Source organism: Centropristis striata, chromosome 2 (assembly GCF_030273125.1).
Source record: "Centropristis striata isolate RG_2023a ecotype Rhode Island chromosome 2, C.striata_1.0, whole genome shotgun sequence".
Taxonomy (NCBI): Eukaryota; Metazoa; Chordata; class Actinopteri; order Perciformes; family Serranidae; genus Centropristis; species Centropristis striata.
This window is the reverse complement of record NC_081518.1, coordinates 26692189-26705824: the sequence shown is the minus strand read 5'-3', so window position 1 is coordinate 26705824 and position 13636 is coordinate 26692189. Positions and strand designations below refer to the sequence as shown.

The window sequence follows — 13636 nt, the reverse complement described above, 5'->3', positions numbered from 1 at the left end:
TCAGGACCTCATCTAGCTTCTAGTAGGTTCAGCAGGTTGTTATCAGCTCAGTGAATGGGCTGTGTGTGCTGTTGGTGGCGCCCTATAGTGGCCATAGTAATTATGGACGACGTCGAAGAGACAAAAGCTGTGTCCCAATGTCAAGGATCCTTCCTTGGTAGGATCCTTCCTTCAGAGTCGGGTCCTCCGAAGGCAAGGCAAGAGTCCTTCCTTTGACTGGTGTAACGCACAAATGGGACAGCCTTCGGAGTGTGCAGCTGTGCGTCATTGCGTAATTGGACGTCCTGCTTAAATTCAGCGCCGCTCTCAGCCTTTTGGCTAAGATCAAGTGTAGTATCTGTTCTTATCAGTTTAATAAAAAATAAATAAATAAATTCAGCGCCGCAATTTCAAAATCAGTTCACGACATGAATGTGTCTCTGGCATCAGTACTCTGACACACATTTGTGAAAATGGAAGAAGATGCTTTAAGGTTGAATCTCCACGATGTAGTAAGTAAAAACCATAAAGTGGATTAAACCTGAATATTTAACTGATCCTGGCTGAATTCGGCCGCTACTTAGTGTCATGAATGCAGCGGAGCATAATTCATCATGGAAATATGTTCTGTGATTTTTTTTATTTTTTATTTTACAGTACAGTACAATAACAGTTATTTATAAATAACAATAACGGATAATAGCGGACTTTCGGTCCCTGTAAACACAATAAAGAAATGTATAACTTTCTGAATTACATAGTTGCACATAGTATATCATCATCGGACACATATAAATTAATAAACAATAACTTTAGCGACTGAGACGGCATTAATTAACTTAACCGGCAATGTATCAATATGACGTTTATTATCTTTAGCTTAATATTCTGGCATTTGTTTATGTTTATGTTTTTGCTTGACTTTGAACACACGTTTTGTAAGTTATGTGATAACATTCAGTGTAAACTGTAAATACTTATTTAAATGCATATTGCGCCGCCAGCGTCGCTGTTTCTACGCTCGCCATTTTTAAATCTCCCGGTAGGCCGGTGTGCGCAATGCTTTATGGGTAGTCGGAGCGCACGGAGGATACACACATGCATCCTTGGAATTTGGGCAGAAGAAGGACTCTGTCCTCCGGAGCATCCTCGACATTGGGACAGTCCTTCGGCAGATGTCGATGACGTGGCATCCTTCAAATCCAGCCGTTTGAGCATCCTTCCTTGACATTGGGACACAGCCAATGTGTGAACGCGAAAGGGGAAGTAAGGAACATTAGTATGAAGCACGACAAGTCACTAAGAGCTGGCGGGAGGGATCAAACAAACTCAGGACTTTTACCTAGGAGATCGCCGTTTTTGCCCTGTTTACCAAAAATAAGCGATATTATTTGAAGTAACATCAATTAACTCATGTAACATCACGTTTTTACTAATATTATTCACTATATCACTCCCAGTATTAACATTGTCCTTGTAGTAACTTTGAAGATACTTTTGGCTTTGATATGACTTTATTCTAAACTATCTTTTATAACACTTAACCATGAACTTTTTTGCCCAAACCTTGGAGAAATCTTGTAGCCATGACCGAGCGAAACGTCGACCTTTTAACTTAATGTAACCATTTAGGCCCCGTTTACACAAAGGGAAAACGCAGATATTTCCATGCGGTTTGGCCTCTCATTTACACGAAAACTCAATTTTTATCACAGAAAACGATTATTTCTAAAAACTCCGGGCAAAGTGGAGCATTTGGAAAACTCCGGTTATGTGTTGTCGTGTCAACTGGGAGAAACAGGGTTTTCTCACGCTCATTCTATCTAGTTGTTTTGAAAGGAACAAGAAGTCGCTTGTTTTATTCGTTGTTGCTGATTCTGAGGATTCTGATTGGCTTGTATGGCTTTATCCTTCTCCCTTCACTGCCGCCCATATAATAGGTTTGGCATAGTTATAATGGCGCTCGACGGCATATTTATGCGGGTTGATGTAAATGACAACTTTTTTGAAAACAATGTTGTGTGCACAATGTTATTTTTGAAAACGGAGGGGGGGGAATATTTGTTTCTCTAAATACCCTGCTATGTATAAACGTGGCCTTAGTTTTCATCCATTGTGTGGGATGATAACAACCTGTTAGAAGGTGGAGGAGGCCTCCAACAGCCCAAATATATGGGAATGATAACCACTGATGACACCCATTTAATTGAGTGATAGCGTTCAAAACAAGCGTCCCCGTCTCCTGTGTAGTTTGCCTTTATATTGTGATGTGTATTTTAAAATATGGTCCATTTATTATTTTTACAAATCAGGTTTTTTTTGTGTGTGCAAGCCTTAAAATATAATTAAAACTGGGTTATTTTGATTGTTTTATTGTATAATGAAAATAATTACAATCACACTGCTGCTGGTTTACACATGCTGCTTTTCTTCTGAAAAACTATTTAAAAAAACAAAACAAAAAAGAAGCTTTTGGAGGAAAAAAACGAATAAGTTAATGTGTTTTTTCTTTGATCTTCTGATATCTGTGGGCGTCCATATGTCTCACTGAAGGTGACTGAGACTGAAGGTCATATCTCATTATGTTAGTGAGGTAATGAGATGAAAGGATTTACTGAAGCAAAGTGGTTTAAATCCAGCCTGTGATTTTCTTGAGTTTTATCTGATTTGACTGTAAGAACAGTCCTGAAACATTCAGTACGAGGCCACATTTTTCAGCTAATAAAATGTGAAATAAAATATTCGACCCGTAATGCAATTTTGAGGATTCTAGTGCTCGCCACGATATTAGAAAAAATCTAGAATATCCAGTCTTTTGTGAACAACATACATATACAACATATACTTTTTGTATTTAATTGTGATGTATTACACTTACTAAATCTTTCAAATATGTTGGTGCATAAAACTAATATAAATATACACAAGATAATGCTTATATCTGTATATTTTTTTCTTAATCGTTTAGTTTATAATGAGATACTGTTAAACACTTTAAGTTGCCTCTAGTGGTTTTTAATGTCATAATGTGAAGCACTTTGAGCTGCATTTTATGTATGAAAGTATTCAAAGAAAGTTATTATTTTTATTATTAAAATTAAAGATTTACCTTCCTGGAAAAATAACTGCATATGCACATGAAACACAGCTGTTTTAAAGCCACATTTAAAGACAGATTAAACCTTTCAAAGCCATAAAAATACCAAAAGTAACTAACATAGATTAAAAGTCCTATTTGAAATAATTAGAGATAGATGGCAGCAGAAACTGCTCCCACATCCCACACTGTCCCTCCAGGCTCGTCACAAATTCCTCAAACTTTTCCTCCACTTTCCCTTCTTGCACATAAAACGACAGACAAATCTACTGATGAATGAAACAAACAAGGCGGCCTGGTGAAGCTGACATTTCACGGCGGGATGACTGAGTGCTCCCTGCTCTGCTCTATACATTAATTATCAGGCGGTGTCTGGAAGGCACTTTGTCAAAAAGATGGATGAGGAGCTGTCGCAGAGGAAACAAATCTGACTTGGCCCGGGGTGAGAGGAAGGGCCTCTCATTCTCATGGGATGTAATAGTGTGTGTGTGTGTGTGTGTGGTAAAAGGTGGGATCGACATGAGAATTGCATTGAAAAGACAGTGTTGTGTAATCTTCTTTGTAGCTTTAGCCAATAACTGGAGATTAGAAAAGGACAAAGAGCTAATTTAGAAAGCAGCTTTTATTATCAATGTCTTTAATTTTAGTGAAATTATGTGCAATTATATAAATATTGTATACTTTAATAGCTACACATTTTTCAAACTATACTCACACCCTGAAACAGTTTTTGGTCACTGGCCATGAATAATCCCCTCCAGATGTGATTCCAATGTAAGAAATTTGAGACAAAATCAACTTTTTTCATGCAAAAATGTATATTAATGTAATATAAGGCTTCAGCAGTTAGAGTACAAATACAATGGATATTTTCCAGGTAATTTTGTCCTGAAAAAACAGTAACTTTTGAAGATGCATGCTAGAATTGTCTAGCTCAGACTACTGAAAACTCATATTAACTTTAGATTTTAAGACATAAAAAGGGGACTGTGAACTTGGATAAAGAACTTGGATAGACTCATGGCCGGTACGGAGAAAGCGACAGAAAAAATTATTCAATGCACATAAGAACATGCGAGTATTGTTTTAAGATAGACTTAAACAATCCTTAAAGAAGGTTTTGTAGTACTGTGATAAAAAAAGACTCATAATGAAAGAATAGGTTTAAGGCTCAATCCACCAAAGTTTTAGTATAAATAAAAACTAAAAGCAAGCAAACATTTCTACCTCTCCATCTTAACAGGGGTTAATTACAGTATGTTTATTGTCTTTTTTGTGTCTATAGTGCACAAACCAATCGAAAAACAACTAAAACATCTGTAGTGTTCCCCGAAAGGGTGATTCTGGAGAAAGACAGCTGATTGTTGAGTCTCATTCCCAGGTTGTCAAATACCAATGACCTGAATAAACGAAAATGCAGTTAACAGTGTGAAGAATTCCTACCAAAGGATAAAACACTGTAAAGTCGAGGTCTGTGGATTTTCTCCAACACTTTGTAGAATAAAACGTTACGGTTATATTTTTTTAATGAGCACCAGAGGCAGTACTGGGGTGGAGGCTAAAATCTCGAGACAGATATCTGAAAACCTACAGGGCAAACAAAACCAAAACTCTCCGCCAGACTAGATACAACCAGAGAGAAGTCAGGAAAAGGGTGAACTGACCCTTTAAAATGAGGCCTAAATTCCTCCTTTTACAACTCTGATTCCATTAAAAATGTAGATAAAAACAGAATGCAATGACAGCATCTCAACTTTTGGGGGAATCGTGGTAAAAGGAGTGAAAAAGCACTAATATTTATATAAATAGAAAAAGTATATATAATAAAATATGGATATTGCAGCTGAAAAGACACATAAAGACATTCCAGCTGAATCATAACTCATAGCACAGTCATTAAGGTAAATCTCTAATGAGAATAAACCATTAGCGTGTGTGTGTGTGTGTGTGTGTGTGTGTGTTTAATGTGTGCGAGGGGGCTTGGTCTGCTGTGAGGGATCATTGCACACAGGGAGGAGAGAGAGAGGGAGAGAGGGAGGGAGGAGGCAGAGAAAAGCCTGAAGAAAAAGGAGCAGAGGACACAGACAACAGGAGACGACCGCTGACACACATTCAAAACCACACAGGAAAAATGCCGAATTTTGCAGGGACCTGGAAAATGAAAAGCAGCGACAATTTTGAGGAGTTGCTCAAAGAGCTGGGTGAGGATAATTTACTATTTTCTACAGAGGTTTGAATGAATTTAAGTGAGTTTTTTTCTTTGATTATCCAGTGACTGAACATGAAAGAGGTCTATTATCTGCAGACAAACATGCCTGCAATTCAAACATTAGACCGGGTTAATTTTAGAATGCATGCAATTAACTGGTGAAAAGTATTTTTGAAATCTCAAATCTAAAAAAATACAAAATGCATCACACCATCTAATGTGTTTAACATCAGTTAGAAAAAAAAGCACAGATTTTGGTAGTTTTAATAATTGTTCACATGGAGTTACGGTCGCAAGTTCAAACCCGCTTGTTCCAAAGTAGAATACAACTGGTTTTAATTAGAGGACGAGACAATAAACGTGTGCACTGTAGCTGCGACTGAGTGATGGACTGTGAGGAAACAGACTCTCTCGTCTGATTGTTTGCACTGTAACTGTGTGGCAGAGAGGGTTAATAGCTTTTCCACTCATTTGGAGGACAGAATCTATCATGATGTACAGGAGAGCTAAACAAAGCAGCATTCCTCCCCCTCATCACCTTGTCACTGCACGCATATTTGCAACATCTGCTGATAACAATCTCTGCCTGAGGACCTTTTTTTAATATAAAAATCAACTTTTTTATACTGTAAAATCTTCTCCTGACGACTAAGAAGTGAGTTGTTTTGACTGTTTAAAAAAAGATAATTCTACCTTTATGCATTCATCTGGTACATACACTGAGTTTCATGTCTGACACAGGAACTCAGAATTTTTTTCTTACCACCTTTTTGGCGCCAGAGGCAGACAGAAAAAATGTGAGGTGACACAACTCAAAGTCAGATGATAAAAAAATGGAGGAAGCAGGTCTTATAAATTGTGGCAATAAGTGGGAACAAAGTGGTCTATATACACCAGGTCAGTACTACTATGAAATGTAATAATAGATTAATCAGACCTAATTAAAGGGGTATCAGATTTTGCGTAAGTGCGGTTGGATGAAGTACAAAAGTCAGTGTACTACCTACAAAAAATAAGCAATTACTACTGTTTATTCTAGCCAAATTTAAAAAAAGTCATTATCTGTTAAGTCTACGCTATATTGAGAGTATTTTCACTGCATTACCTAGCTGTCAGACAGTCCTTTCCGACAAGGAACTGAAGCTGTTATATCCATCTGTGCCCCTTATAAAGCCACCAGACTCCATTGACAAAAACAGTAATTTTACCACACAGAACATGAGTTGGTCTATCAATGCCTGAATCGATTAGTTTGTTGTTTTGTGTGACTTTTCTGAATCCAAACTAACATTTAAAGCACAAAAGTCACACAATAACACAAACACACGAACCGAATTAGGCAGCGACAGACCAGCAACTACAGTCATGGAAAAAATTATTAGACCACCCTTGTTTTCTCTAATTTGTTGTTCAATTTAATGCCTGGTACAACAAAAGGTACATTTGGTTAGACAAATGTAATGATAACAACAAAAATAGATCAGAAGAGTTTAATTTAAAAGCTGATATTTAGACATTTTCCATGGTTATTATCAAGAAAACCATAGAAAATGGCTAGATAGCAGCTCTTAAATTAAACTTGTACAAGCTATTTTTTTTATCGTTATATTTGTCCAAACAATTGTACCTCTAGTTGTACCAGGCATTAAAATGAACAAGAAATTGACAAAAACAAGGGTGGTCTAAAAATAATTTCCATGACTGTATGTTCTGTGAGGTAAAATTACTGTTTTTGCCAGTGGAGTCTGGTGACTTTGAAGAGAGCATAACGGCTTCAGTTCCCTGTCAGAAAGATATGCCTGACAGCAAGGTAAAGCAGTAAAAATATCTTAAATATAGCAGAAACATAAACTGATAGTTTTTTTAATTGGCTGAATTACATTTTGCTGCCTCCCCTGTCCACAGCAGTACAATAATTAGCCACCTCTCCAGTACTCCTGCCTGCTTCTCCAAACTAGGTGTGTGCTGAACGCCGTCTACTGTTGAAATACACTGACTGGATAAGTTCCTCATACAACCTTACTACCCTGAGCTACCCCAATAATATTGATATTGTAGGTTCACAAATGGCTTTGCACATGTTTTCAGGTGTGAACCCAATGCTGAGGAAAGTGGCGGTGGCGGCTGCTTCCAAGCCCCACGTGGAGATTCGGCAGAATGGCGAGCACTTCTACATCAAGACTTCCACCACGGTCCGCACCACGGAGATCACCTTCCTCATTGGAGAGGAGTTTAATGAGGAGACGGTGGATGGCAGAAAGTGTAAGGTAAAATAATTAAACTGTGATAATAGAATCAGAACTATTGGTTTCTATGAATTCATCAACTGTTTCGGGATATGTCAATAAGTAAAAACTTAGTTTAGAGAGGAATGATGAGACTTTTAGCATTAGCTTCAATTTAAAAATCAAGTCTGGATGTTTGGACTGTCAAACTGTCCATCATGCATACCTGGATTAATGAACTAAACTTTCATTAAGTTGGGAGACTTGCTTTAGAGGATGAGATATTCTGACTTTTAGGCCTTGTTTGCCAGCCCCAATCTGATCTAGGGCAGATCCAGATTAATTCTAGAAAGTTTGGACAGCAAAAAAACACATGAAATGCGCTTTTAGCTAATTAGATCCAGACTACATTTGGAGGTGGTTTAAAAAGATCTTGGTCTGAATCTCAAATCAGATTTCAAAGTGTCTTTTGCGTTACTTGCAACAACTTTAAATCAAGAGTGACAGAAGTCTCGAGCAGAATCCATGCTGCTAGTTTTGAAAACTACCGAGGACATCATGGAAGAAAACAACAGTCCATGGATGGACCCTTAAAAAAAAAAAGATCTACACCACAAATTGATTTGGTCCTCATTTTGCATGAGAAGAGGGTCATCAGGGTGATTTTCTCAGACTTTGCTAAATGTTCCTCCAGAGCAAAATAACTACACAACAGGCGGTGCAGTAATTCTTGAACTGAACTTCATGTGGAAATTTGTTGAGTGTTCCTTTAAGTCTCATATTTTACCGAAATTACGGGAAACCATTGTCAAGGAAGTAGTAAATATGGACACAAAAAATCTAAAAACTGTAAATTTTTGGGCAAATACAAGCACCAGACTCCACTAAAGACTGATGTTAACGAAGAGATAAACACCCGGTCGTCGTCGTCTAATCGATCACTTTGCTTTACAGCTGACGCGTTTGTCAGGTGAAACTAAGCAAATAAATACAGGAAAACTCTTTAAAATGCTGCTTTTCCACAGAGTTTGGCCACCTGGGAAACAGAGAACAAGATTTACTGCAAACAGACTCTAGTGAGCGGGAGCGGCCCCAAGACCTTCTGGACCCGAGAGCTCAATGGGGACGAACTCATACTGGTGAGTAGTTGTTTAAATTTAACTTTGAAATTAAGAGAGAAGGTGCTGCATGCAGCTGTAGACTCACTGAATCAACTGTACAAAGCATTTATAGGTTCACACATGTCTCTCCAGGATGTTTATCTATCTAGACACAAAATTGCGACTCCCAAATGTTCTCGTCTGATCCCTGAAGAAGGATCCACACAATGACTCCCAGTTTCATCTAAAATCTCTGCAGATTCATGAACAGATGTTTGAAAAGTGGAATGAGGTGTCAAAGTTGGAGGTCGCTGTCTTTAAACACATGAGCCATTTTCTGTTTCGACTCTTTGCCAATAAGAAAACAAGGGATCATTTAAAGGGACAGTCCTCATTTTATGTCAAAAACACAGTTGTGATGTAGCCTATCCTTGAGGGAATAAAACTTTAAAACTTTATGCTCTTTTTTGGGCAATTAGAGAAGGTCGATCACGCAAATCTGTATGGTAAATATGAAACTACAGCCAGTGGAGAGTTAGCTTAGCATAGGTACTTTATACAGGTGGAAAGAGTTTGTCTGCCTCTGTTTAAAAAGTAACAAAACCAAGATATTTGCACATCTTATGCTGCTTTTCCACTGCATCGTACGGCTCAACTCGACTAATTGGTTAATCAAGAAAATAATGAAAAGACTAATTGACAATAGGGCAGCATGATTTAGAAAAAAAATTGCAATCAATCACTATGTTTTATGCATCATTATTCTCATTTTCATTATAAATTATATTTAAAAGAATTAAAGAGATGTTTTCTTTAGTCAGCCAGGACATCTCTGCAGCACCTCAAAACTTAGTTCAGAAGGTATTTTGACACATTTTCCTTTAATAAATATTACGCCTCCTGTTAGGGCTGGGCGATATGGACCATAACTTATATCCTGGTATTTTTAGGCAGAATGGCGATATACAATATATATTGGTATTTTAAACAAAATAATGATAATAATGTGCAAAGTGTTAAGTTTTAACTCAACACTCAAGAAATCATCATCAACCCGTTTTATTTAAAGACTTTATCAAATTCAAAACCTTTCAATTTCATCAGATTCAGATGCTCTTGAACTGCAATCCGAAATACCTCCAAATTACAGTACCATTGTTTTTTCTTAGGAACTATAGTTGGTCATAAATTAAGGCAACATCAAGAGATATTCTATATCGGTATGGCGGTATTGTCTCAACTACTTATCTCTTTCTATAATAAATCCGTATAACTCGTAATACTGATATAGTGCCCAGCCCCATCTCCTGTGATTTGGATATTGCACGAGTCCATAATAGAGAATGGCAATAATAATTTGTTTTAGGCCTAGTTTTTACACCTTTTTGCACATATTAACCAACCAGGATATACAGCCTCTATTTATTCCAGTGTTCTATTGTATTCTTTTTATCTTTGGACCTGAGAACATTTCGTTCCCCTTCATGCCCCAACATGTTCCACTAATGACAATAAACTTCCTTGAATCCTTGACCAGTGGTATCAATCATCCAACTCTTTGGGAGAATGCTAATTAAGTTTATTCCCCAGTGATGGAAGACATATCAGCAGAAGCTGAAACCAAAACCAGACAGATGGTCAAGCGAGGCCATAACTGGGTGGCGACACCAGATGTGAAAACGATCTGGTCAATATTTTTTCCAAAAAATCCTACGTAGTTCCTTGGAAATGTTCTGAGCTCCTGTGGCCATTTAGAGACAATTTAATAGACATTCATTTCTTGCATTTCCTTTTTCTGCCAAATAAGGGGTGTGGACAAACATGCCTGCATCTGTGAAAAAACATATTATCATGATGTATTGTGGTTTTCATTATTTGTTCAAGTCAAGAAAAAAGAAAGACATCCATAGATTTAAAAAGAGATTTTCTGATATTAGAGTCGGGAGGGGAGTTTTGTTTCTCTTAGTCATTTCATGTTGATCTGATTTCTCTGTTGGCTGCAGGATGCACATTAATAAAAAAGAAAAAAGGGCGGAAAGTGAGTGATTTATTTGTTGCAGTTTGCAGCAGCACATATCTAGACGCTCCAGAGGGAAACTTAATCTCAATTTCAAAGGAATAAATTAACATTTCATAGCCATACGTTTGTTGTTAGACAGCACGTTGTGATCTTGCATCTATCAGAAACACTTCAGCCTGCAGTTTCTGGCAATTCAAGACCACAAAGACAGAGCAGTGTTTTTTTTTCCTGTAAACATCTGGGCCTGTTTGGATTTATTGGCCAGATGGACAACAAAGCAGAGTCCAGTTTGGCCGTGATGGAGATCTTTACTGACTGTGACTCACCTCTGCAGACGGCCAATCAGGAACATTTGACAGCGGCTGTAATTTGGACTGAACGCAGGTTTTCAGACGGGCCCAAATCTGTTTTTATTCAAGATAAGGGTGTGGACGTCCTGTCAGTCCATGTTGGAGTGATAGGCTGTAATCTGATCGGCATGTGGGGTTGAATCATTGGAGGAAAAAAACCTTTCAAAGAACAGATCATGAGTTTTTATGTCATACCAGTGAGGGAGAGGTCAGATATATTTCCCCCTGCTCTGTAACTTAAACATACCTCCCTCTTATTAAACCTCAATTAATGTTTTTTTTAGATTGTATGATTTGAATGGAAGAGCAGTGAAATATTTTACCAAAGAGCTGGAGGCTGACATCAGCAGATCTACATAATCCACCTAATAAATACTAGTTTCAAAGTTTTAATTATATTCTGTTGATTTATTTCAAATAGAACAACAGCTCATATAAAGTCTATTGTAAACACATTTGGGATAAAATAGTACAGTCAAAAACAGTATTTTATAAAGAGATGCACGGCACTGCTCCAAACAACAGTCTGTGTATAATTGCAGTTACTTTTTATGAAGTTTAACGAGTGTGTGTCTACAGAGCCAAATTGATATTTTTTCCGAGTTCCCATAAAAAGTCTGAAGAATGCGGCCAGTTTGGCATTTCAGCCTTCAATCTTAGTATACGAGACCATAATTTACAAAAAATGAACATCATGCTGTATTTAAGAAGACTTAAAACTAGCGATTAAGACCAGAAACCCATTTAGAAAATGTTTACTGAGGTAATAAATCAAGGGAGAAGTTTGGTCATTTTCTCACAAGCCTTGAGTCAATGAAAGTTGAAGCAACTTTGAAAGAAAATGCGAATTAGAGACGTTTCCTTTAACTGGTTTAGATCAAATAAACAAAGTTGCAATAACGGACTTCGGTCAGAAGATGGCAGTGTAATGTGCGCAATAGTGTATTAACTATTTTTCGTAAAATACAAAAACCACCTCAATCCACCGTAAAACCTTATATGCACATTTTCAAAAGTTTTATCGAATTAAGGTGTTTCCATCAAGCTTTTCTCATGCGAAAATTTAAAATCGACATATATATTAACTGATGGAAACACGACTTGTGTCAGTTGCCCTACACCTTCTGCACTCAAACATTACTATATACCGGTATGTACTTTTCATCCATCATTCCTCACTAAGGAGACCATGCACTTCTCACTAAACTCCTCATCCTTACAACATCATACATTTTAAATGCCATCAGACCCAAAAAGGCTGATTTGGTCTCCACAGACCTCCTAAAACTCCATGGAAAGAGGCTAAACAGGCTTTCTCTCATCGAATTTTGGTGTTTCCATCAAGGGTTAACGTACTTCTGCATTGGCTTCACCTTTCAGAAGAACGATGCTGCGTTCATCGGTGTGTGAATCAAGCAATTTGGGGTTCAGTATCTTGCTAATGGATACTTCGACATGTAGGCTGCCATGGTCAGGGATCGAACCACCAGCCATCCGATCACTGGGCGAACGCTCTACCAACTGAGCCACAGTTATGGGAAGATTTTGAACATAAAGTCTCTTCTACACTGAACTTTCCCAGTTAAAACTGTAGAATATGTGAGGAACATGAGACCACCTATAGCTTCATCAACATGGGACAAACCCTCCTCTGTTTACTCCTGTCTGTGTGTGGTTTAGTATTCTGCTCATAAAGGGAACTAAAACAAGAGTTCGCTGAAGAGTTCCCTCTTGTTTCTGTTCTCAGAGAAATGCAGTCGATCCCTTGGTATAAACAGAATAAAATGCACATAAAAGTTGAATAAAAGCTCTGGGCAGCAGATGAGAATATTAGCCTCCCGGGATGAGATGGATGGATGGATGTCAGGCTTAATGAAGACAGCATGTGGTGGCTCACTGCACTGTGAGCTAAGAGGGGTGGACTTAAAAGACCATTTGGAGAGTCTGCAGTGAAAAGAAGAGGATGAACGCTTGAGAATGAAAAATTACTCTTACTTGTCCATGTGAGGAGCCTTATATACTTCCTTTACATTTTAAGCCAATGGATATTGATTTCTTTAGAGATTAATTTAGTCCTGCATTGGCTACTTTATGATGGGACTGTAGCCAGATGAGGCTGTGATGGCGTCGGGGGTCCAGATCTGTGTGTGTGTGTGTGTGTGTCCTCCTGTGGGCTTTAATTGGTCTCATTGATCATGCTGTTGAGAAATGCCAATGGACCCTGGTGTTACCTCCCGTTAATGTCTCCCTCGGCATTGCGCCACGTGCCAGATGGACTGGCCTCCGCTTCATTTTTCACGACGCCGCCCCCCACCTCCCCGTCCCGCCACGCTGCATGGCCTGAGATAATGATGATGTGTGGCGCTGCAGTTGGCCATAATGCTACGCCCCTGGGACTCCAATAAATCTTGGGGCTCGGACACTTGCACCCCCTAACCCGGGGCGTTCAATGATTCTTCTCCAGTCTCATATCAGTTTTTGTCACATCTGTTTCTTTCTACGTAGGCAGCTGTGTCACATTAAGTTCACGATATTAGCCGGTGTTTAGGTAATTAGTGGTGGAAATGTAACAGTGGCAGAGAATATGAGGATTTTAATATGGTACTAGAAGTGATTAAGGGATTACAATAAAATAAAACCTGACGTGTTAAAACTT

The 13636-nt window shown here is 38.2% G+C and overlaps 1 protein-coding gene and 1 non-coding gene across 2 annotated transcripts in view; both read left to right on the top strand.

Annotated features, from left to right (window-relative positions):
- Window positions 1-296: 296 nt before the first annotated feature.
- On the top strand, window positions 297-483 carry LOC131960987 (U2 spliceosomal RNA). The gene has a single exon (XR_009389810.1). It is a non-coding gene; the product is annotated as a U2 spliceosomal RNA (small nuclear RNA).
- A 4709-nt stretch (window positions 484-5192) lies between these two features.
- Window positions 5193-13636, top strand: part of LOC131984423 (cellular retinoic acid-binding protein 1) — a 10039-nt gene continuing 1595 nt past the window's right edge. The window contains exons 1-3 of the mRNA XM_059349247.1: window positions 5193-5277; window positions 7374-7552; window positions 8536-8649. Of these exons, the coding sequence (XP_059205230.1) occupies window positions 5208-5277; window positions 7374-7552; window positions 8536-8649 (363 nt within the window). The 5' untranslated portion in view covers window positions 5193-5207. The remainder of the gene's footprint in view (window positions 5278-7373; window positions 7553-8535; window positions 8650-13636) is intronic.